The sequence below is a fragment of the Topomyia yanbarensis genome, chromosome 2 (assembly GCF_030247195.1).
Source record: "Topomyia yanbarensis strain Yona2022 chromosome 2, ASM3024719v1, whole genome shotgun sequence".
NCBI classification, from domain to species: Eukaryota; Metazoa; Arthropoda; class Insecta; order Diptera; family Culicidae; genus Topomyia; species Topomyia yanbarensis.
The window spans coordinates 315,621,822-315,649,246 of NC_080671.1; the positions used below are offsets into that span (position 1 = coordinate 315,621,822).

Consider the following 27,425-nt stretch of genomic DNA (forward strand, 5'->3'; position numbering starts at 1 on the left):
AAGCCTACTATCAGTATGCTGACTGATGCCGTTTAGACTGTCGGTGGTCTCCCCATGGCCCATAACAAACGCAGGAAGTGAATGTAATTTTTCCAAAGGTCATATAGTTGAGTCGAACACACCCATTGAGTCTGAGATAAGCTTATCTTTCCGACAACAGTCGAGAAATTCCTCTATGGTTATCACACCATCGCGATTTGTATCCATTTTCTGTAAAACAAGCAAGAGATTAGGGTAGTAAATCTTATGTCTCAATCATACCATAAGTAGCATACCAGGAATACTTTTTCTACTTTACTTTTGATCTGTGCGTCATCCGTGCCGCCGTCTTCACGAGCCCCCATCAGCTCATAGATAGCAATCACGATGTCAGTCATTTCCTCTCGAGTTATTTTCCCGTCGTGGTTTATGTCGTACAGCGAAAACGTCCAACTGAGTTTTTCCTCCAGCGATCCGCGAGATAGTATCGATAGACCCTGTACGAAATTCTGAGAATGTTTTTTGATTAGTTTTACATCCGCAGAATGATTGCAAATTTCAGTTCACCTTAACGACATAAAGAAATGAAAAGATAGTAAGACAATGCAAATAATTCATATTGTTCGTATTTGACCGATTATCAATAAAACAAAAATATGTTCTGGTTTGAATGCTTTTACTAGTCATCATTAATGTCTAAGAACTTCTTGAAAATTAGAAACAACAACCATTCGACTCAGTTCGTCGAGATCGGAAAATGTCTGTATGTGTATCAGTTTTTAATTTTTTTAAATATGACATCAAATTTTGATCTCATTTTGCTATCCCTGTTTCTTAGAAGAATTTTCATCGTTTATATTTCTTTGGTAAAACATCAAAGTGAATACATATTTTGTAATCAAAAAAAAAATAAACATCTCAGTGTGCTTTAAATTTACACTCACTGATAGCAGAATTAGTTTTCTGTTTGATGTCATAGGACATTTTTGCTGCTCTCCATTTTGATTTTTAAACCGTTAAAACGACCAAAACGACAACAACCTGAGCAAACATTTGCCGAACAACACAACCTCTAGTTTAGTTTTGAATTTGTTTACAGACCCTGCTCGGGAAGCTCACTCATTTTGGTCAGAGATGGCTGGGCCGATCTTTGTAACATAATATTCAAATCAAAGGATCAGGAATATATTGGTTCAGGATTCAGAATATATTGACTCAAATGGCACGTTCCTCGTATGTAGTCGGGGATTTGTACCTGTCCGTGTCTTCTCATCAGTTCCTGAGTGGATGGAATGAAGAAGGAGGAGGAAGGAAGTGGAATTGGAAGAAGGAGGAAGGGGAGGGGGTTAATAACAGCACAAAAACAACCAGTAGGTAAGTTAAACTTACAAATAATTCAAATCGCTTACAAATAAACCTAAAGCTCTTTACCGCGTTGGATAAAAAACTTTAGTATGTCTGAGTTTCAGTTGCACATCAGATGATATGAGGTTCTGTAGCCGAATTCAAAAAATTTTCAGTTTCTGGTGCATATTACCATATTGAGAATCGGTGCCGAATGAGGTCATGTTTGGCATCCATAGTTGTATTCAGAACCGTCATCAAAAATCACAGGTTTATTGACAGAATACTAATAAACACAAAAAAAAAACAAAACATGAGATATATTAAATTTGGACATGATACGACCGATCTTTTATGTCCCGGATTACAATTCCGATACCGATTCCGGAGTTGCAATAGTATTTCTCATAATATTGATCAAACGACAATATGTTCAATCAATGAAACTGATCCCAAGAATTTGTAATATGCTTGAAGCTTTATATAAAATCCCATCTAAAATGATATAGATACTCTGATTCAAAGACTGACCCTGGATTCTACGTGAAAATCATCCGGAAGATTAGGAACATCCATATATCTGGTCAATTCATGAATCTAGTCCTAGAACTCCGAATTTTCATTGAATTCAAGAAACAATAAAAAACACCTGATTCTAAGACCAACTTTATGAATTAATCAGTTCAGCGAATGTTCCGAACTTTTTGGATGGTCTTTATGTGATCAATAGGGTCAATCTTACACTCGGCAATGTTTTAGAAAATTTTTCTAAATTCTAGAACTAGATTCATGAAATTGCCAGTTTTACGGATGTTCCGGATCTTTCAGATGATTTTAAGTAGAATTCAGGGTCAGTATTTGAATCAGAGTATCAATATCATTTTAGATGGGATGTTATATAAACTTTCAAGCATAATACAAATTTTTGGGATCATTTTTATTGATTGACCACATTGTCGGTTGATCAAAATTATGAGAAGTACTATTCTACCGCCGAAATCGGTATCGGAATCGTAATTCGGGACACCCAATATCGGCCGTATCATGTCTAAATTTAATATATACATTCTCATTTTTGTTTTGCTTTTGTTTATAATTAGTATTCTGTCAATAAACTTGTGATTTATGACGAGGGCTCTGCATACATCTATTGATATCAAACATGACCTTATTCGGCACTGATTCCCACTGACCAGATCAAAAACGGTAATATTTACCAGACATTGACAGTTTAAACTCTAACAAAAATTTAAGTACCAGTTCATATAGATTTGGTTGAAAATGTGTCTTAAAACTGAGTTCGAAATCGAAGTCAATATCACCCGCTAACACCTTATTCGTAACTTTTTTTGTACAGTCCTACAGGAATGAGCTAAAATTTTGAACTCTATTGAAAATCGATGCTCTCGATAAAAGAGGAAAAGTAAAGAAATTCTAAACTTTTAGGTGCAAAACTTAAAAAGTTATCGCATTTTGAAAGTTCATTTGGGGTCATATTGACCTCAACACCTAAACAAGGTTAAGTTGATCATAGTAGGCTATAGAAAATTTATCTTTTGAACCAAAAGAGATGGCGCTTGGTTGTTTTTGACAAAGTTGTAGAAGAGAGAATTTTTATAAATCAGGCAGAAGACACATTGTCTCTATCCCCCATAGTAATCGAGTTACGAGACGTTTTCTATGATGAACTCCTTAAATTCTTAGTTTTACATATAACTTTTTCGTTTCTTATTTGTCGCCGCAAAAATGTTCAAAAATATTTTTTGTCATTACAAAACATGCAACTCTCCAAAAGAATCCAAATAGCTCTGAATACTTTGTAAAGAGTTGGCAAATAAGCGCAAAATCTTTGGATTAAATTTATTAGCTCACAAGATAGTATATTGTAACGAAAAGCCAACTCAAAGAGCTGCAGTTTTGATAAACAGAGCAGTAAAATTCTCGCCAATTACTGGATTCATTTAAAGAGACGTCGTTGCAATAACAGTGGAGGCACCGACGGCTATGGGAAAGCAGGAGATTGTGATCGCATCTGCCTACTTCCCTGGGGATGTGAATACAGCACCACCTTCTGAAATCGATGCCTTCATAAAGTACCGCAGAAGCATAAACAATTCCTTTATCATTGGATGTGGTGCCAATGCACATCACACAAAGAAGGCGAGCTCTATTCCAAGACACTTTCTTGAAGACACCAAATTGCTAAAGTCAACAGTTTTGACACAATCTAAAAAAACCTTTTTGTGCTCTTTGGGACCACTGTGCCATTGGGTGAAGTCTACTATCGAATTTCTATTAAGAACGAATCTCCGACTTGCTTGGTCTTAAGTCGATTCAAAAAAACTGCATTCTTGAAAGCAACATTAAAAGAGTTTGTATGTGCTGAATATTGGACAGATACGGCGTTCTGTATTTCTTTTCATAAAAAATTTAATATCCTGGAATTCAAAATTGTATGTATAATTGATATAATAAAATTGATATTAGAATTCCAGTATAATTCATTGGAAGAAATATGCATTCGAAGAACCGATCAAATATTTCTGCAGACGTCCGGGAAAATTTCCTTATTTTAAATAGCGTTTGCGTTAAGTACGATATCTTTACAAACCATCCCAATTTTTGAAACTAAAACTAATCAATTTCTTAAAGAAAACAACCCAATTTCCGTAACTAATCTCTATTTGCAAATATTTTCATTGTTGATCTAGTTATTGAAATAAGAAAATAATATAAGAATAAGAAAATTATTTAAAAATTCTAAAATTGGTTCATCGATTGCACAGATATCACGTATACCACTAACGCTACTGTAAAGAAATGCTTCGCGGTAATAGTCGGCGAATTTGTCGATTTTGGCATGAAAACATGAACATTTTTTATCAATGACTTGCGTAAGGTTCAAACACTATACCTTAAAAAATCACAAAGAATGTCTGCGTATCACCGAGTTCAAAGATATATCGCCTATTGATCTGCGAACCAGTTGAAAAAGTATTATTTACATTTACTACTCACTCCAAGTGTTTGCCGGTCGAGATATTGCCTGCAGAATTTTTTGGCAGAAGGTAAGTTTTTGGAATATATTAAAAAATCTTTTTACAGGGATTCCCATATCCTGAGAATGAGAAAACACAATTTTCCAGGATTCGGGAATCCCAGGAGAGCCAAAAAACTCGAGATTCCCGAAGAATAAATTTCCGGGATGGAACCTCTAGTGAGAACATGATGTTTTGTATATCTCAGATTTGCTTAGTGTGTCTTTAGGATCTTTTGTGGAACCTAGTTAGTCTCTACTACTGAAAACCAGATTCACATTATTTTTTTAAATTAAAGAAGGTAAGGTTAATTCTCTAAAAAAAGTTTTTGACATTAAAAATGTCTTACTCCACTATCTGGGGCTAGGTGTCATTCTAAAATCTAAAGTATCTCCCATGTAAAGAAACTATGTAAGGTTTGCACGCTTATAACTCCGACATTACTAGATGGATTTTATTCATTCATACACCAACCGATTCAGAAACACCTAACTTAAATATTGGTAATAATTTAATATCTCCCTAATAAAAGTAGACTTTTGGAAATTGGTAAAATTAAAAAGTTCACGAAAAACGGGAAAATTACCATTCGTGAGGCAGATTTCTCAGACACAGCCGTCGTTAGAGGGCACCTTAGTCGCTTAATCAAACACGAAAAGTCATAAATAGAAGCGACGCATGTCCGTTTAAATCAGTTGTTGCTAATATCCCATACGAGCAACATCGTCTCCGGGCGATGCAATAAGCGCTATCGATTTTCGGCAACGTTGGCATTTGCACACACTCGCACCTAAGTGACTAAATCATATACGGTTAGTTTATAAATAGAGGTGACGCGTACACGTTTGAATCAGTTTTTGTTCTTATGTCGAACGGGTAAGATCATGGTAGCAGCGTCTGGACGCTACACTAAGCGGTAGACGCTATGCATTTTTGGCAGCGGTGGTCGTGTGCGGATTTTTCGGGTACGCAGTGGGTGGGTGGGGTGGTTTGGATTTAATTCAATACGGCAGGATGCGACTTATGTTTGCTGTTTGAGAGTGTTGCGCTGAAAAAAAAAATTTATGCATGCGTGTGCGTTATAACTTGTTAATCCATGTTTACGGTGCTTTGTAGCTGCGTAGGGTAAAGAGCCTATTGGCTTTCATATGTTTCATATTTCGGTTATATGTGATATATATATATATATATATATATATATATATATATATATATATATATATATATATATATATATATATATATATATATATATATATATATATATATATATATATATATATATATATATATATATATATATATATATATATATATATATATATATATATATATATATATATATATATATATATATATATATATATATATATATATATATATATATATATATATATATATATTTCGGTTATATGTTTTTTTATCAGTAAGGCATCTGACAACGTGCTTCTGTAGTTATTGCACTGTTCAGCAGCGTAGTATTTTATATAGGAGAGCACACTCAGGTTTTTTTGCGCGGTATTTTTTTACGCGGATTTTGTAATTACGAGGTTTTCATTTACGCGTTTTTTGAAATTTACGCGGTTTTCATTTACGCGGCCTGTATCCCCCGCGTAAAAAAACCTGAGTGTTATTGCATCGGAAACAATCACATTCTCAGCAGAACTTTTTGTTTTCTAATTTCAAACACTTTTGTTTCGTACTGCACAAAACGGAAAATTTTAAAACAAAACTTACCTTCCCAGCAGCAGTTTAAGCGGGTGTCTTTTTCGATTAAAATTCAAGCCATGTCTTAAGCGTTACTGGACTTAAAATTGTTTTCCCAGTTTATGCAGTCAGAGTATCTGTCCTGCCCTATGTATTTAAAACACAGTTCTAATCGCGTTTTAAAGTATACATCAAATAGAACGGTTGGATATACTAATTTAAATTTTAAAATAAATCTGTTTTAAATTATGAAACAAACCGCTGTACTGAAGATATAATTATGTCAGTCCTATTATCACATAAAACACCTATATAACATAAAACGCTGCAGAATTGGTTTAATAATACAATGTTTACACTACAGAGTTATAACACGTTATAATGATTAGCAACAAGAAAAATGTCACCAAGATAGCATAAAAACCCGTTTTAACTGGTAGTGTAAACGTTGTATAACAATGTAATTTATCAAATAATTTAATTTGTTCAACCTCTAATCGATTAAGAAATACTTAACCTTAAGATTGTTTACTTAAGTTCATTAGTACATTATTGAAAATTTAAATGGAAAATGAAATTTCTAATTTCATGTAGAATCTGCATATTTCCGTTAGCGGGCGTGGGCTTGCTCATCACAGTTCTCAATATGGAACTTTTCTTTTGAATATATTTTCTGGACAGACCAGGCCTATTTTTACTAGATGGATCAGCCAAATAATGCTAATCACCTAGTGAGATACTTGATTAATTGTAAAAATAGATTACCGTTAAATGACCTTCAATAAATTATGTTTTAATGGGGAGGGTATATAGCAAATTGTAACATATGAAAACAGGCGAGTGAGCAAGAACGTGAGTCGATATGTGTGATAGATAAAATTCATTTGCACGCTCTTGAAAAAAGCTACATTTTTAATGTCACCGTTGTCGTGTCCTGTGCACAACCCGTTAATTTTTTTTAAACAATTGTTGCCGAAGATTGAGCGTGTGAATGTGTGAATCTTGCCTTCGTCGAAAACTTGTTTGGCGGTGTACATCAAAACTCAGAATCTACTGCACTATTGTTAAATTTAGCACAGTTCTTCTTCGCATCATTCCTCAGATAATTATGGGAGTTTTTTTCTCTCGATTTCTGAGTTTTTCGTAGCACTTTGAAGCGATACATCCAATTTTCGCTAAAAAAATAGTGGCCAGCGTTGTCGGAAATTGCGCGGGTTTTGGGTCCGATATGCTACTCGCAGACACCGATTGCATCCGAAAATGTATCGAATAATAAACCAACGAATATTTCACCAAAACCGCATATCACAATCAGTAGAAACCTTTCTTCCACGAAATTAATTTTATTTACTATAAATTTTATTGGGAAATAATGGAGATTTGTATACGGAGAAACTTTATTCCAGAAACGCGTCTGGTCACTAAGACGGCTTGGGATCTGAATACTGACTGTAACAATCGCCGCGAGCAATTGTATATCTCACGTATGAAGATCTAAACCCACCTTAACCCATTCAAGCCCATGCAGTTTGTGGACAACAACGTTTTTAAACAGCTATAACTTTTAATTGAAGCAAAATTTGCTCACAAACACAAGTAAGGCTAATAAATGTAACTATTACCTTTGATTTGAGTACTAACAGTTACAAGGATCAGCTCTAGAACTGAAGTTAGTCTGATTGGATTCCAATGGAGCAGTGCTGCCAGGGACAGTTTAAGTTTACGACGGTAAATGAATTTTTCATATATCTTCGTTATGTTGCAATATTATTGAAAACTGATAAAACTTATCAATTTAGAGTGTCTTTGGCTACATTTTCCACGCAAGTGGATTATTGTAAAATTTCTAGGATAATTATATTGAGTATTGGAAGGTAAAAATTGAGCAGCTTCTAGCACTACGAGGGAAGCTCCAATCTTTATGAAAAATGGCTTTTCGTGTTTCTTGGGCCCACCGTTTTCAAAGAAAAATAGTTTTGAAATCCTGCATGCACTATAAAAAAGTTGGGCATGAAAGGATTAAACATACAAATTTAATCTAGATCAGTTGTCTTAGCTGCAGTGAAATGCACACCTAAACAATAGGTTAACTTGATATTGTAATTTAATAAGCATAATTTTGTAAAATGCTCCCGTAGTTACCTAAACAATGATATAAAGAAGAACTGTGCGAAATTGCAGATCGATTGGTCCAGGAGATTATAATCACGGCATTTTTCAGACGTCCTGAATATTGACTATCAGTCGTCAAAATTTTGCAATGACAATTTTGGCAAATATTGTTCAGTCAAATATTTTTTGAAAAATCAGCGAAATTAAATGCATTTCTTTCCATCAAAATAGAAATTCAAAATGTATTTTGCGTTGCGTGCAATGTATTTTGCGTTGCGTGTAAGACGTCAAAACCCTACAAAAAACTAGCCCTATATTCAACACAACGTCGAACAAAATGGATCAGCGTAGGACGATTGTTAAACAAACTTTTGTGCGAGGGAGTGCAAAGTTGATGAAAAAATGAAAATTAAATGCATTTTTTCTAATTTGATGCAAATTTGTTATACATTCCTAGAGTGATCTGCCCCTAGTCTCTCTCTGTCTCTTACCCGACTATGTACAGGGAACGTGCCATTTGAGCCAATATATTCTGATTTCTGATTCTTACCCGACATTTGGGGTAAGATACCCGATCAGAACGACATAACAGAAAGCTATCAAATTTATATCTCATGTTGATATTTATTACTCACTGTGTTATTTTTGTGATATCCCAATCAGCAAGGCAAGCAAACTTATATCAAGATTATATCTTCTGGTGATATCATTGAACTGCTAATATGATTTTAATGTACGCATATAACGATGGTGTTATAATATATTACATATTCTTCCACTATTATCATTGATTGCTAACTCTAAATTGTAAAGGGGCAAATGACCAGTTGGTTAAAGCCCCAATAAACAAATCAATCAATCAGCTGTGAATGATTGTTATATTATACAAATGATTGTCTACTTGCTAATACGCTGAAGTCTCTTTTTATGCGTATATATTCAACTTTATTCAAAAAGTTTTGGAATCGTAAAGTTATCAACAAGCTATTCTAAAGACTATAATTTTCATATAAAACTTATTTTAAAGAAGATGCAGGAAGTATCAAGCACTCCAGATGAAATAAAGAAACGCGGATTCAAATAAAAAAGCATTTTTAAACTATTTGTTGTGGTTTAGTCAAATAATTATATAAATAATTTTCTTTTAATTAATTGTGCATATTGCGAAAACGAATTTTCAGAACTTAAACAACTGTTTGATATACACTGATTTCCACAAAACCGTTATGCATTTTGAGGATCTTCGAGGATCTTCAGTCCGATTTCTCCAATTTATGCGGGTTTTTCATAAACAACCGAAACTTGTCCAGTTTGTGGGTATCTTATTTTGTGCGTTCGAGTTACCAAAGCATTGTAATTTTTTTATTTAAACTCCCGCATAAAAATAGTTGAGTTTGAGATTGTTGTATCTTTTCATTCCACCTAAGACAGTTTGACACTTACAATGAACTGACAATTGCTTTGAATGCGCATATGTACTAATGTTTCCGTTGTATTCGATGGTTCTTCGTTCGTTTAAAAAAAACATCGAACTAACAAATTTTCGTAATAATCAAGATACTTGATTCATTTTGTAAAAAGTTAAAATAGGAATAATGCGACCTGTTCAAATTGTCGATTAAAATTAATATTTGTGAGTATGCTGCATAAAGCTATCAATATTCCAAAATGGCCTAGAAATCTCTGAATATATACATATCCCAGCTGGTATTATTGTTTGCTGTTACAATTTAAATATGTGTTTTAGATAGTGCTTGAAATAGCTAAAAACTTTAATGTAAAAATATTGAATAATTTCCTCCTTAAAACTAAACAAATTTAGAAAAGAAAATGTATTTTTGAAAACATGAAATATTCCAAAACTTGTCACACCAAAGAATCCTCAACAATTTTTCGACTTTTATGATTATCTGTTATAATATTCGCAGATAGATTGAACTATTGTAAAAAATTGTATTTCTACGAATTTATTAGATATGAGATTATTGTACTGGTTTGCTTAATCTTCCCCATATAAAAAATGCCAATAAGAAAACCCCGAAAACGACTTTACTTGAAATCTCAAAATGCAAGCCTCAAAACTTTGGTGTATGTTTCTTTGAATCTATGTCGTATTCTCCGTAAAATAATGTAGGTAACTTATCCGCTCAATGTTACCATATCGCATCGACATTATTTCTAAAAATCGTGTAAATCATGTTAACGTACAAGAGAAGCACCGAAGTGCACTATTCAGAATTTAAAAATAGCCCCACATTCCCAATCTGAAAAGACATTATAAAGCTATCCAGTCCATCGTAATATAGGCAGCTGTAGTAGTGAGTAAAACTGCATGAAAACAAAGTGTATGGCACAAGGAAAGCAAACAGTTCGTAGGCTTTGGCAAAGTTCAATGTGTGCGTTCTGGAAACAAGATGCATCTATAATCGTTTTGCCCTTGACGGATTCGAGGAATATTATGCTACCATTAAACATCAGTCGAAAGCAACGTTGTTGGTTCATGCAGGAAACATCCACATAAAACTCAGAATACCCAGGTTCAAATCCCTATAATCCACAAATAACCATCAGCGTGTCATATATTCGTAATAACAATCAGCCAGCATGTATGCAATCATTTGACCAAACTATAAAAAGCTTTTGCTATATGAAGCTTTTTGCTGCCAAACGAAAACGCCTTAATGTATGCTATATTTTTGTATTCTATTCTATTCTATTTTTAGACTTGCACGCTAAATTCGTTGATACCATACAATAGGTAATAAAACCTATATTGGCAGTGGGAGAACCTAACAAAATTTGTTATAATTCTGATAGAAGCCTATCACAGGTTGTCATATTTTTGATATATACTAGAAGAATTTCTGTTATGTTTTCTGTTATTTTACCAACTAACGAGACCAAAGTTATAACACAACTTGTTATCGTAACAAAGTAACTCAGTCTGTAATAATTTTGTTATTTCTTTCTGATCGGGATGGTATAATATGATTTTTCCATTTCTCTGTTTTGTGACAATTCTATTTATTCTGAGGGATTGTGATGTCCTTTGATGAGTGATAATTATAGATTACATTAGGGATAAACACCTGTTACATATTCAGCTTCGAACTATAACCAATCTGTATCACACCGCCGCACAGTGGGGCCGAGCGAGACAATACCCTCAAATTTCATTTTCGATTTTCATATCTTTTATACTTTTTTTATATGTACCATATCTAAAGCTGCCAAATTTTTGAGCAAATCGATTGAAAAATAAAAGAGCTATAGCTATAACTATACCTGTATACATTTTTTAAGTGAGCAAAATTTTATAAATCTGCAAGAATTTGAGTGACAAACAATTTTTGTCCGTTCTAGTTGAACGCGCTATAATTGGCACTACAACGATAATTGAGCATTGCACATGGGTGTCTCTTATAGGAAATCATCTCAGTAGTGTTCTTGGATTTGAGAAATAATAAGCCAATAAAATTACCAGTGATATTTATATAAATATGTTGTTTAAAACTGACTTACTTACATTCAGAGGGTCATTTCTATATCGACAAAAGAGTGTTGAAGGATCGCATCTAGTACATCCGACGTAGAATTTTAGATAGTTTACGAAAATCATACTGTCATCTTGTGTCGTTTTGCGCCAAAAGTAGAAATTTGATCATTTTTAAAATTAGTTTTTTAATGGAGACGCACGGTATTTTTAACTTTCACGAAGTTCTTCAATATTAGGGTTCGCAGTACTGACCCTTTTTGGCAAGAACCGGTACTAAAAAGCTTCAAACTGAAATTGAATGCTCAAACTGATGATCTTATCTCAGATGATTGATTTGTGCTGATCAAAAAAAATTGCTTCGGGATGGCAAGGCTTATTTCACAGAAGATATTTTTCGTCTAGGGCACTTTCTTTTATTTCGAAATCTAGGCCACTTTGAAATCAATAACTGCTAAGTGGTGCGACTTTCGTCGATTTGAATAGATGGTAAATGTATGAAACCCTATTAACAACAGTAAATCAAAGCGAGAATGGCAGTAAATCCGAGCAGGTTAATCGCATTTCCTCTCTTGCTTTTCTGAAAATTGGTTCCGACCTTTATGTCGTTTGCCTACTATTCTCTAATGCTTATCAAGGCTCCTTGCTTCCCTGTAAACTATGGAGTTTTGCTGAATTTTCCGATCACCAATAATTACAAATCACCCCATTTGAAGCAGTTCACCAAGTTCAAAACTGTTAGCTACTAAATCGCTGTTCGTTCTTCTGTAGATAAAGGTTTAAGAGCAAACCAAATACAGACATGACTTAGACCATAGTCTTATTACGCGCCACCCAGTGAATAATGGAAACCAATCGGAATGTCGCTAATAAAACTTTAACTTCTAGAATTATGATGATGATGGCCCCACCTCATTCCCACACAAAGGTGTTATCTCAACGATTTATCTAGAAGGCATATTAATATAATTAAAAGTTATCCCACACAAAGGTGTTATCTCAACGATTTATCTAGAAGGCATATTAATATAATTAAAAGTTATCTTGCAGACCGATATTTTGAAACAGATCCCGCTGCAGAGTTAACATATTTGTCATAAAAAATTGTATAGTACCGAAAATACCGGTACTGGCTTTTGTTCAGTACTGGTATTACGGTACCAAAAATGGGTCGGCATTCCCGGGATTTTCGGTACCGGTATTACCGGTACCACAACCCTATTCAATATTATTCACCGGTGGATTTGTTTTTCTCAACGCCGCTGACAAATTTGGGGTTTGACCCGATTTATGTGATAAAAGTATAAGTATGCCTAATCCGTCTTGTAACAATGGCGGTTGTTCTTACATTTGCACTGTTATCAGTAGAAAAAAAACAGTCAATCCTCTCTCTTTGGTATGTAATAGTTGTTATTCTTACTGGCGACCGATGTGAGGTATATGAATGAGTGTGTGGAGTTTTCTTTTCTACCCGATTTTTTCTTTACTAGTGTACCAGAACTCGAGGGATTGCCCTTCCTATGATCGTACACGGTAAAAAATCGTCACGCTAAAGGAAAGTGATTTGCAGTTGATTTCGCACTACTTGCCCAACATTTCAATGCGATGTGTCAATCTATTGGAATAGATCATATCAAAGCACTACGAAATCAACAGTAAAACACTTCCATTTGAAATGAGTTGCACATTGCTTCTGATTAATCTTGCATTCAACTATATACACATTTCTTACGGCATATCTCATTATAAATATGTCACCTGAGAATAAATAATTGCATAAATTAACCACAAGTACAATATATAATACTCACGTTCTACATTACTTTAGAAATGCAACTCATCCAATTTTGCTCCTATTTGCGAACATGTGTTTGTAATCGGTTAAAGACTTTAGTGTTTTGGTACCTTTGACAGTTGTAATTAAAGATGAAACCACCCAAATTCAATAGGTTAGTACAGTGGTGCGAAAATCAATGCTAAATCACTTCAATTGTTAGTGATGCATGATAAAAAGATTCAAGTGTAAAATCATTTGAATTAAACATGGCAATTTTTTACCGTGTACGCAGAGATATACCGTTCCAACATCAAATTATGGTCTTGTCAATTTTGGTCTTGTCAAACTGCAAATGACGTGAAAACCCAAGATGATGCCAGATAAGGCATGCATAAAGCGAGAGTTTTGGTCTTACGATTGGCAAGATCGGCATTGTGTAAATACTACTACTTCCCAAAAACAGAGATTATTAAAAACGAAAACAATTAAAACATAATGTTTTGAATATAGAAACTAGCGCATTCAGCCTTTTTGTGGTTCTCAAGGCGTTTGCCACTAATAATATTATTGTACACACATGCATACACCTTACGAAGATGATCTTGAATCTGTTTTGTGTTTGTTAAATCTGCGACTCTTCGTATTCTTATGAGGATACGCTTCTTCCCTTTGAGGCAGACACTCCCCAGAACTCTTTCCAGAGCGCTTTGATCGCTAATCGCGCAAATCGTAATATGACAAACCGACGAATCTGAGTGGATTTTTGAGTAAAAGACATTGAGGTTCAAGATAGTATTGCAATATGGACGATGGAATCATAAGAGATTTCATACTAAGTGGTACGCATTTTAGCTGTAGTCAGAATTTACATCAGTGAAAACAGCAAGAACGAAAACGTGATCAATTTGTAGAAGCAAAATGCATATGACGATCGACGTAGATAGAAATCATCGATGCGAAATTTATTTTCAAGTACCAACTTCCAATCGATTCTACCACAACCAGCATTCAGATTCAAAGCCGGCTTCATCCATTCAGATCCGAGTTGACGGGATTTTCACGCAAAAGCGTGCGCCTTTTTTCAAAGCGATGGTTTCTTATTTAGCAATTAAAACCATTATTTTGGTTAAAAGTTGAGATGTTTAACACACAGTGTAAAGTATGTTCAGGACATTTTTACTCGAAAACCCAATTCAGTAGAGGAGAGATATTCATTATTCATGTCATCAATGGTATTGAAACTTAATGGAAACTGATCGACTGGCTGCAGCTTATGCATCGTAGGAATAAGCGGTACAATAAATAACTATGAATTGAGTATAATATGGCATGATTTGGGATTTGCATCTCCATCTTGTTCAAATAGTGTCACCATTTAGCAGCTTTAGCGAGAGTTATTAAATACCAAAACCAAGAATTGAAAACATTCTATCAAAAACATTCGGAATCGCAATCCTTTAGAGCTGTTATGTTATTACTGGAGGATTAGTTCCTAATCAATTGTGGTTACCTGAAAGTTATTTTTTACTATGGAATTTAAATTGTGTTAAACATCCGTGGACAACTTTATACAGCTGTTTCTACTCATCAAATTTAAATAAATCAAAACCACCCTGGTTAACTCGTAGCTAAGGACTACCGTAAGTAATCAAATTGTTTCTGTTCACACACAAAGTTTCTGCGTTGAAATGTTTATTAAATTATCTTTATTGAAATTAAAAACAAACTTTTAGAACCACTCTAGCTTGATTAGTTTAGATACTAGTGTCCTAATTTCAGTAAATTCGAGTTCAGCGTACCAAATTTACCCTTAGATGATATTTTTTCAGGTTTTGTACTGCTCTTGTATGAAGCGGATCCACTGTGCTCCCTTCCCTAAACAAATCTTGAACGTTCCAATCAAACAAACACATATTGAGTTATCGACCTATTTGCTTTTATGCAACATCATACGATCATGTATCAAAAATGTTGTTAAATATATCATCATTAGTTTGACATGAATTGACCAAAACAAATAAACCGAGAGTGAAAAATTTAGAATAAAATTATAACTAACTAAATAGAACATTATTTAAATTGCTAGCTTTTACTAGAGTAGATCGTTGAGTTGAAACTAACCTCAAAACTAAGAATTCCAGTGTGATCCTTATCTAAAGTGTTGAACACATAATGAGCGTATAGACTTGTATTCGCTGAAAAAGAAAAAAATAGATATTACAAATCTTAATATTACTACTGTTATCGATTGGAATGATATATGTTTTAAAAAAATTAAGAATGTGAACAAAAATATTGAATTAAAAAAGGACTACTACACAGCATTAATGTGACATCTATTTATAACAAAATATTCTCGGAAAATCAGCTTGGCGGTAATGTTAACAATCGTGAGTAATTTTCAGATCTCGTTAGATGCGATACCCCAAAGCTAAAACCGTGGATCGTACAAGAGGAAAAAAATACGATTGCCGTTTAAACCATGACCATTTTTCTCAAGCTTACCTCCCTGGGGAAAGAATTGCGAGTAGATGAATTTGAACGTCTCCTCCCGGATGATGCCGGCCGGGCATTCCGCCTTGAAGCCGCGGTAGATTCGTTTTATTTCCGCCTCGGTAAACCGCGTCGCCTCGCACAGAGCCGCAATCGATTCCGGGCGGTACTTTGGTAGGGTAACGATTTCCTCGAGCTCACAGTCTAGATATGTAAACGTAAATAATATGGAACCACATTAATATAATCCGTGGGTGGGTAGAACGCTGAAGGCAATATAAAACGAACGGAGCAGAAAATAACACAAAGTTGACCTTTTTTCTGTAGGTCAACCCACCTTCCTGGATGCGAGCTAATTTGAATACATAGTATTAAGGATAAGGAAATACGCCATGATAGAATTCAGCACTTAAATTTTTTATACGAAAAGTATGTGAGTGGTCCTTTGCGTAAAACGTGACCTCTATTAATGAGCGCTAGTGACCAATTCAGTAAATGTGCTTAGAAAAAACCTTTCCCTGTTTCATTCACCCAAGAAATAATATTCGTTTAACACGATTACCATAAAATTCACGTTTAAGTAGATTTATTGTTAACCATACACAAAACTAATGCAGATATGATGATGGAGGGTTTAATATTGATGGACGTGTATCGAAGGGTTTACTGGAAAATATTTGATACATTTTTGTTACATGAGCAGAAAATCTTTTGCTAAAAATATTTTGAAAGAAAAGATAAAAAAATACATCTTATAATTAAGATGATTAGGGGAAATCTGTAATGCTTTCTTCGTGGCAGTATTCTTTCTTACCCTCACTAGCATTGGATGATTCATTCCGTTTTGATGATAAATGAACCACTCATCTTTGTGTAGTATCCACTAATTGGATTCAAGTGTTTCGCTTTGATTCAGAATACATCGCATTAAAAAACGTTCGTACCATCCATTAACCATTAGAAAAGGTTATACGCGAGCAGGCTTATTCTTGGCCCATGGAAATTACTAAAAATAGGATATCTTTGTGAAGCCTAATGTTGCGTTGTAACGTTCCTCAATAAATGGAGGCCACGTGTATTATCGCGATCCTTAAATCTCCGTTTACTTTTCTTTGGGCCACCCAAGCAACGCGGCCGCATGCAAAGTAATGCTGTGACTACGGAATTTTACTTGCGATAACAAAGTTGCTGGGTGGTTGTTGCGCACCTGCTTGCCTCTCATGATTTACATTTGAGTGTTGCTGTTTCCGGCTCAATGTATATATTACCTTCCCATTCTTGTTTATGGGTGGCAAAACTGTACGTAAAGGAAATTGAAAACATACTTATAACAGAGTTTAAACATTGTAATTTTTAAAACAGGAACGTCGAGGGAATTTCCTTCCATAATGGTTTAACTAGTTTATTGTTTGCTTTGGACTAAATGACTGGTAATCGATCTATCTCCAAAAGTATTTATTGCATTAATTATTATGACATAAAATTGAAGCTACGTACTGATTTGAATTGGTTATTAATTTATCAAATTTGTATTCAAAAGTATTGAGGTTTGACAATGTTACAGAAAATTTAATCATGCGATTCTGAGAGAAACATTTTGTTCGGTATTAATTTTGCAGTAGTGTGGTGCAGTTTAATATTGAACGGAAAGCAAAGCCGCGGTAGATTTATTTTTTTTCGCCTCGGTAAACCGCGTCGCCTCGCACATAGCCGCAAGCGGTGGAAAATACATTCTATTACGAGATTCATTTGACTTTACCAAAGTTGAAGGAGATTTTTTTTAACATTTCTTACAGAAGATGCATAGGATTCCGGCAAACCTTTTCTGAGGCCCGGAGGGCTGAGTCTCATATACCAATCGACTCAGCTCAACAAATTGGGACAATGCCTTTTTTTATCGAAAAGAGATTTTCAAAAGACCACTACCGACTTGGCCGTGGTACTGTCTGATTCTTACTGCAGCTCTTTCTCCACCAAGCATACCGACTAAACCTCAACCTCTTGTATATCCGTATCCTCTTTCTCCAGCGACCACCGTTGGGTATTACTTCGGAAGGGGATTGTGCTCTTGCACCTCTTCTTTCCTAGAGCCTCTTGGCTCGTCGACTGCGCCTGTTCGCTGTGTGAGCGTATTATTTATTTTTTGTTCTTAGTTTTTTTTTTTCATTCTTATTTTATTTTTTATTTATTTTCTCCCATATTCTTTTTTGTATTTTTATTTTATTTTATTTCCTTTTTAATTCTTTCTTTATTTTATTTTTTCTCTACCCGTGTACAGCTTGACACGCTACCGGACCACCGGCGATGACCGTCGCCAACATCGGAGCCCGTCGAGACGTGAACCGATCCGGAGATGACGAAACACTACCCCACTCTCTCTACACAGCCACCCTCGCAGGATTTTCCACCTACGTGAAACTACTTGTTATTGTTGCTAACTTAGTGCTCGTTTCTCGTTGCGTAGCCGTCCCACATACGACCGTCATCACGCTGGAACAGGTCGGGAAGTGAACCGATCTGGAGGGGCCATAAGACCTAGCGCGCGTCCCTTCACAACAACACTCGCAGTGTTTATAACCGATTTAAACCACTCACCCATACCTTGCTAGTTAGTGATACCAGCTTGCTGTTCTATTCGCTACTTTCTCTGAAGTTCCGACAGTATTACTGTCACTACTTTGCTGACGGTATTCCATGTGCCCTCGTCTCGGCCCGCTATGTCAAATTTGGAACAGACGAGAACCACATGATTCGGTGTTTCGTCGACGTTCATGCACTGCGGACAAAAGGGTGACGCAGTGTATCCGAACACCCATGACCAAACAAGAACTGCGTCAGAGCCAGTATAAGTATGTGAGACGACCTTCCTTTTTCCGACGAGTCCCAATCATACTGCCATTTGGCCAGCGTGTCAGCTCTTATTTTCCGTATTCCCCTGCCCCCTTCCGCTGATATCATTCGTTATCTTCCACAAGGATGGTGGCGATAGGGATCATTCCAGTGATAACGCAGACTGCCTCTGATGAGATAGACATGTACGCGCTCGTGTCCCGCATGGTCATGAGCCTGAACGTACTACTCAGCTTTAATCGATTCCGCTGTGTCTCCTGCGCCGCAACCCTGACAGGGCCTTCGTATCCCAGTATCGACGATGATACACTAGTCAGAAGACGCCTCTTGCTACTACATGGCTCGGCGTTGTTCGGCATGATTTCGGCTAAAGCGTTTATAGCTTTGGCCGTCTTCTCGCAAGCATAGTCGAGACGGGTGTTGAAGTTCAGTCGGTCATCTATCATTACACCCAGCTATTTCAGCGCCCGCTTCTAGACTATGACATGCTCCCTGACAGTGATTTCTGCTCACTGCATTACTTTGCAGTTGCTGAACAATAGCACCTCCGTTTTGTGATGGGCTATCTGAAACTTCACTCCTTGCATCCAGTTTCCAATCCTATCGATCGTCAACATTTCCACCTTTTCTGGCATCTCTCCCAGTACCGTTATTACGATGTCGTCCGCGAACCCGACGAACTCTACGCCCCTAGGTACTTTAAGCGTCAATACGCGTTATACATCCCGTTCAAAAGCGTTAGACCCACGATAGAGTCTTGTGGGACTACTGCCGTTATTCTAATCAATTTTTGTCCCCCGTTTGTCTCATAGATCAGGACCTGGTCCTGGAAATAACTCCTTACAATTCTACACAGGTACCTAGGGACCCTCATTTTGTGCCGTGATTCCGCAATGTCTTCGCGGCTTGCGCTATTGAAGGCGTTTTTGACGTCTATCGCTATCACGGCACAGTATCCATTTCCTCTTCTTTTCTGTTTGCGCGCCATATCGACTCTCTCGATTACAGTCCGAATGGTGTCTACCGAAGATTTGCTCTTCCGAAATCCGAACTGGTTTTTCGACAACCCGTTATCGCTTATCGTAAATATTGTTAGCCTGTAAAGGACAATCCTTTCCAAGAGTTTCCCGAGCCTATCCAGTATCCAGTAGGCATATTGGTCTATACGACGATGGATACTCGGGGGCTTAACTGGTTTAGGTAGTAGCACTAACTTCTGCATCTTCCATTTATCAGGGAAGTAGCACTCGTCTAGAAGCTTTTAAAACACTTTTGGGACCGTTCATAAACCACGTAGACCGAAATTCCCCCCTAGTAGACCTTAGTAGACTTTTACCAAACCCTTCCCCCCACGCCAAAAGTCTACGTAGACTTTTAATTTTTTTTTTATTCGCGGGAAATGTGAAATTAGCAAGAAGCACCTTATAATATTCAAATAAAAAATAGCTTTCAGATTTATTTCAAGCTTTTAAATATTAAAGAAAGGTTGTAGCACATTGTTTTTTTGTCTATGACTGATCAAATCAATTAATACCAATTCAAGGTGCCTTCCAACGTTTGTGTAGCGGAATACTTCTTTTCAAGGCTAGTCACTCAAGTATATGTAAAAAGATATATTGCTATAACTAGTTCATATCTTGGCCGAAGTGCGACCTACACCAACAATGCAGAAACACTTTTCGAGCCTTACTGGTGCATTCAAAATTGTTAAATTATAAGTAACGATTGCAAAATAATACTCTCGATGTGTACTATCATCTAGACTAAAATAATAAACCAAACATGCACACAATGTTCACTTTTTGTGAACAAATTTCAATATTTCTAAGAAAATGAGATAATCTAAATTGCCTTATTTGATTAAGGGAATGAAGCTATTCAAATCTTCCCAAAAATATTTATTTTTCTTATGTAATTAATAGCCATATCACCTGAGAGTATTATCGCAAAGTATAAAAGCTTAACTCCGAATATTTTCAAAGATAAATATAGTAGAACTGATTTGTACGTTTGTGCGTAGGGTCAAGACGTAAAATTTAACGGGTGTTTAAAGATTTTGAAATCAGTGTAAATTATTGCAAGAGAAACTGATTAACTCGAATAAACACTTTGTTGTAGAAGTTTAATTGCACTACTGCTTTAACCACCGAAATCAATAAATAAAAAATAAAAAAATGATCCACTTTTTGTTAAAAATCGGGTGTTTTGTTGTTGGAATGGTTGTTTTAATGCTTAACTTTGACCATTTTTTAACTTTTTATGGTTCATGCATTTAGTGCTCCATGCATGTCTGCTAACTAGTAGTGTCTCAGATGATTTCACAGTCAAAATCTTCCGTGGAGACGAATTTTGGGCGATCGTCCTAGATTAAAACTATATCAAAATATACGCAAGAAACAACAACGTGTGAGACTGTCAAAAAAATCGTTCTGGGTTGAGTGGTCGCTTAACGAGTAGTTACCACAATAGTGTACTAGCTTTGAAGTGTCTGCATAAATACATCTAGCTCAATAGACCGATATTGCCTTTCTCATATAGAAAGGTTATGCAATCACTCTAAAAACGTCATACGCCACTCGACTTAGTTCGTCGAGATCGGAAAATGTATGTGTGTGTATGTGTATGTGGAAAAAAATGTCACCTCTGTTTCTCAGAGATGGCTGGACTGATTTGCACAAACTTAGTCTCAAATAAAAGGTATAACCTTCCCATCGGCTGCTATTGAATTTGTATTGATTGGACTTCCGGTTCCGGAGTTACGGGTTGAAGAGTGCGACCACACAGCAAATTTCCATATAAAAATGAAAAAAATCTCAAAGGGGGGAGTAAGGGAAAATTTCAAAATCGATTTGCATTTTTGATGCCAAATGACTTTAAAATGTAAAAAACGTTGAGATATGATGAAATCTCGAAAAAAATGTTTTGACGGAAATTGATTTTTTTGGACTCTGGCATATTTTTGCCTTTCTCATATAGAAAGGTTATGCAATTACTCTAAAAATCGTCAACCTAATCTCGGGCAAAAATTTGTTTGACCTATAAAGGCTTAGGTAAGAGTATGCAATGAGGGGTTGCTACTTTAGAATTAAAACTAGTTTAAAATTTCTTAACAAATTGAAAATTTTCGGCATAGTATCTCAAGGTCTTGGCTGTCGAACCATTGTATGTATGTGCAAATCGTACTGAATATGTAATATACATTTCCATCACTGTATTGAACATAAACAGCCATGGAATCGTAGTTTGGACAAATGAGAAAGGCACAGTTGCACCACTAGTTGGATTATAACAGGTATTTTGAATACAACTCTCTTTAAATCCCATTTATAATTAGCAATACGAGAATAAAAAAAAAATAAAAGTCTACGTAGATTTTTTCAAAGACCCCTCTCCCTCTCGTAGACAAGACAAACGTAGACTTTTGCCAACCCCCCCCCCCCCCCCATGAGTCGACGTGGTTTATGAACGGCCCCTTTCTGAATATATCCGGGAGTGTCTGGATTGCAGCTCTCAATGTGATGTTGGGAATCTAGTCCGGGCGCTTTCTTCACTTTTAAACCCTTGGCCAATGCGATGAGTTCCTCATTAGAGACTTGTATCACTTCGGTATTGTCCCGCTCTACCTCGCCATATGGTATAATCGACCATATTATTGGACCGTGCTCCCTTCTACGGTAATCTTCAGTTTATCAGGGCCCATTTCCAGAGACGTCATGGGCCCTCTGATTTTTGTCATCGTTACACGGTATGCGCCGCCTCATGGGTTAGCACTCTGGCACAACTCTTAAAAGCAAATCGATTTTCTTCGATTTGCCAGGGACAGTTTACGTTGACGACGAAAATACCTTCGTTATTTCGCATTAATATTAAAAACTGGTTTAACCTATCAATTTAGACTATCTTCGACTACATTTTCCACGTAATTGGACTATTGTTAATATTTCAGAAGAATTGTATTGAGCATTGGAAGGTAAAAATTGAGCAGCTTCCAGCGCTACGAGGAAAGCACTTATCTTTGGTGTCTATTTTTAGCACATTACCCATCGTACTCTGGTGAGTGACAGAGCTAATTGAGCCTGTCGATTTCTGGTCACTTTCCCAGTTTACATAGGTATGACGGGAGTGAACCCGCCATTCGAATTAAACAAATAATTCAGTTTTTTTGGGATCTTGAAGTCCCAAGTACGAATCTTCCCTCTGGAAGAATTTTGTTTTCACTCAATTGCGTTCATTTAACTCACCATTTCGATCTGTTTTCCCCGTTGGATACCACCAAAAGTCTTAAATAACGTACTGGCACTTACATCAAAAACTAAAAAATGAATTATTTACTTTACGTAACCATTAAGGTATTTAACATTTGTACTTTCAAATGAATGCTAATTATTGTTTTTATTAAAATTTATTTTTTTGTCTGTCTCATTCCGCACTTAGGGCCTATTACTGACCCAAGATAGGTGACTCCCCCATCTTAACTCAAGGATTGACACAACCACCGACATGTTAGTTATATTACTGAGCAAAGAATACTAACATCAAAAATAAACGAATACCAAGGCGACTCGCGCGCATGGACTCAACATAATCTAGATTGATTTCAAAGGCTATAATAATCGGCCATCTGTAAACGAAGTGGAATATTGGTTGGAAGACAAAAATGTGGCTTGTTCCAAAGTTAGAAATCGATTTTGTTCAATTTTATCATATCAGAAACACCAATTTTTCGTAGATTTCCATAGTGTAATGTCAGAACGGTTTTAGTGAGGTGATCAAATTAATCCGCGATATTGTTATGGTTTGTCTCGGGCATATTCCCAGAAAATTAGAAGAAAGTGAAGAGGACTCAAAAAATATATCGAAAATACAACCGAAAAACTGTTAAAACTTTTGGTGGTGGTCTTCTAAAAAGCAATGTTTGTCTAAATTTTAGCGAAGTTTGATATCTACTGACAATGAATATCATCAGTGCTAAGAAATTTAGATATAACATGTGAAAATTATATGAGGTATTCCAGAAATAAGCAAGAGCAATGCGCTTCGTTTAAGGCTACACATAATTATGGAGTATGTACCTAGATAACGTTGAAATAAGGGTCGTTTAACCTGCCCTACTCCATCATTCCTCTTTCTTGACGGAGGCACTCTTCATCCTCAAACAACGTCAGATTAAATCGTCCGGAGAGAGTGAGTCCATTATACCGTGCGCAGCTCACCTGAGTTCAAACTTCCATTACAACATATAGTGTTTTACTGTATAGCCAACAATATTTTCGGCAAATTTGAGATTAAGAGAAACGAAAGCAATGAAATTGAAAGACGGATAGGTATTCCAGAGCGAATCAGTTATAAACTTAGAACGGAAAACTAGGACTAGGCAGGTTCATATGGACATGATCGAAAGGAAATGTGAAGAAGCCTTTGCCTTCTGCTAAATAGGAGTTGGGCAGCAGATACAGTAGAACCTTGCGGAAATTAAAACATAGTAACATATGAACTAGTTGGTAAAAAAGTAGATAAAATTCGATTTCTGCTAGCTGAGCTGTTTCATTAATTGCTATCAGCCATCCGTATGCGCGGAACGAAAAAATCAGTAAGTAGTTCAATCACAATAGGATCGGTGCGACATCGATAGCTTGGTGTCGATTGAATGCATACGTCACGGCTTGATGCTAGCAGAAAGGGTGAAGAATGATCGCATGGTCGTTCTAGGCGAGGATTTGTGAAGAATTTTTCCCGGCGTCGGCGGTAAAACATGATGAGAAGTTATGTTCTACCATAGACCATGCGGTAGACTTGGGTGCAACGCCCAACTCCTACTTAGCAGAAGGCAAAGGATTCTTCACATTTCCTTTCGATCATGTCCATATGAGCCTGCCTAGCCCTAATTTTCCGTTCTAAGTTTATAACTGATTCGCTTTAGAATACATATCCGTCTTTCAATTTCATTGCTTTCGTTTCTCTTAGTCTCAAATTTGCCGAAAATAGCCAACAAAATCGATACAGTAGAATCTTGCGGCAATTAAAACATACTAATATAGTGTTTTAGACTCTTTGCCACTATCGATCAGAAATGCTAGTAACTTTAAATAAATAAATAAATGAATAAATAAATAAATAAATCAACTAAAATCGTCTTGAGATTTTCGATGGTATTTTAATATTTACAATGACATCTAGTGATGGAAATTTGATATTGTGTGTTTCCTCCATGTAGGGTAATTTGGGGAGAGATGCCGCACATTTATTAAAATCGATCCTGCATCAAAGTAAACCATTCAATAATTGATGAAATCGTTTTTATCAATTGCGACATGTTTCTAAAATACTGTGAAATGGTTTTGTCATGAAAAAACAAAAATGATCAAATTTCCACGAACATTTTACAATAAAAACACATTGCGGGAGAGATGCCGCATGTGCGGGTGAGACGCCGCACCGTGGTCACAAACTGAAAAATGGTGAACAATAGTATTTTTTAGCACTCTTTGATGTTTTTGTGATTAGGTGTCTTCAGGTGAGTTTCATGAAGTTTGATTATACCTATAAATCGGCTAGTACTTTCACTTTTCTACCATTTCTAGAAACATTTTTGTAACAAAATTTTAAAAATATTTTTCTTTCGCAAACCTTGTGTAACGGTTAAGTTGGAGTAACTTTATTAAGGGTACTATTTATCTATATGTTTGTACGAGCGATTTATATCTATGTGTTGGTAGGGGTTGCTTAAAACCAGTTTTTGGCTGTTTCTCCTAACAATAAATTTATATAACTTAGGTTTGTTCTTGGAAGATTCATTTTGCAAAGACTCAATTTGTTGAAATTTTAGTTTTTTCCCAATATTATCATCACTACAAATCACTGCGTTCACGAAAATTTGTGCCTGAAACTTTAAAGAATAAACCGAAGTAACTAATGCTTAGATACATATCGCCAGTTTAAATATATAGATAAATAGACTCATAATCGTATATGCCACTGAGTTAGATCCGTTAGTTTGTGGATATACCTTATTGAGAATTTAAACCTGACGCAAATGATGATTTAATAACATTCTGAAGTGAAAAAAATACATTTTAGCTACGCATCCTCCTACATCGAGTGCGGCATCTCACCCGAAATTTATTTGCGGCATCTCTCGACATTTTCCTCTGAAATTATGGATGACCGTCCAACCAACTTTTACCAACCAATTTTCACCCTAGTGAGAAATTTTGGTTTTTACCAAATTTTCCTCCTTAGGGTGAAATATAGCATAATGGATGCTATATTTCACCGTGCTAATGATCAGAATGCCTTCTAAAAGGTCCCAGCTATTCAACCGATACATGATTTACCAAAAAATCGAACAATTTAAAAAAGAAACGAAATTTTAATGCGGCACTGGAAGCACATAATCATTAATAAAAATTTTCGTGAGTTAGTAAAAAAGATTATTTTACATCTCCAGTGTTGTAATTCTTCGAAAGACAAACTCACAATATCATATTACCGTATAAAAGTAACCCTAAATACGAGATATAGAGAGTGCGGCATCTCTCCCGAAATTACCCTATTTCAAATCCCACGCTATTTTTTTTGATAATTTCAACATGGTTGACTGATTTGCCTCAAATTTGGAAAAAAAAATCTGTGGGTTGCATGGAGTCGGAATGGTTTGACACTGGGGTTCATTTCATACCATTTTCATACCATCCTACGCTACAACAGTTTATAGTTGTTGAATTATAGGGGCCCCTAAGCTCCGTATTGCCCAAGGGCCCCGAGTGGTCTTAAGACGGCCCTGATCAAAAGGACAGTTTGCCTATTCAAATGGTATATGAAAACTAGGCACGTTTATATATACATCATAGTCCTATCATGGAAAGGAGGTAATAAACATGAGCTCTACGAACTGCTTCCAAAAAACAAATTTAGTAACACTCGTTTGAAAGCGAATTGAGTGCTTCTGTGTTCTATCATTTGTCAATTTATTGAACAAATAAAGATAGTAAACGGTGCACGTATTAGGTTGAATAGAAAAAACGAAAATAAAAATATCAGGGAGCTCAATTGCATGAATCAAAAATAATATAGAGTTGTCAGATCCAATATAGTTCGAACATACGATTACCATTACCCCAATTGATGTTTTCGTTGTTATCCGTCACACTTGGATGTTCCATGCTTGGTAGGGGTCCTTTGACTATGAATGAAAAAAATCCGTTTCCAAGCAGAGATGTCTACGCTCTGCGTGCAGTACCAATTTGTGAAAATATACATTTCACTTGTTTTTATTGTTTCACCAAAGTAGACGGGTATACATAATACACAGACGGCGGCGACGATGAGCATGACGTGGTTGGGTACTGGCACTAGGTATGTACATACATTTATGAAGTCTCCTGCGTCTGCAATCCGAGTGACTGATTCGTGTAAACAATCATGGTGGCAACTTTTATGGCGAATGGACTAAAAAAGTGTAATAACGAAACATGTACCCCGACTGCATAAACAAACACAACACGCTCTCCAAACACAAGTACATGCCATATGTAGAATTGTTTGTGGATTTTGAGTTCAAAAAAAATATTTTTCATCCCCGTGGTTGCTTTGTAAGCAAAAGATGATAAATTTTTAAATAAAATCAACACAA

The 27,425-nt window shown here is 35.8% G+C and overlaps 1 protein-coding gene across 8 annotated transcripts in view; it reads right to left on the bottom strand.

The window, feature by feature from the left end:
• LOC131683654 (Kv channel-interacting protein 4-like) overlaps nucleotides 1–27,425 on the bottom strand; it is a 112,291-nt gene that overhangs the window by 16,842 nt on the left and 68,024 nt on the right. For 4 of the 8 annotated variants that reach the window (XM_058965814.1, XM_058965815.1, XM_058965813.1 and 1 more), the window contains 4 exons: nucleotides 15,956–16,147; nucleotides 15,572–15,645; nucleotides 276–488; nucleotides 9–210 (listed from right to left, as the gene is read on the bottom strand). In XM_058965814.1, coding sequence (XP_058821797.1) covers nucleotides 100–210; nucleotides 276–488; nucleotides 15,572–15,645; nucleotides 15,956–16,147 — 590 coding nt within the window. In that variant the 3' untranslated portion in view covers nucleotides 9–99. Of the gene's footprint in view, nucleotides 1–8; nucleotides 211–275; nucleotides 489–15,571; nucleotides 15,646–15,955; nucleotides 16,154–27,425 lie in introns of all 8 variants that reach the window. The other 4 variants (XM_058965817.1, XM_058965816.1, XM_058965818.1 and 1 more) reach the window with 1 other exon arrangement.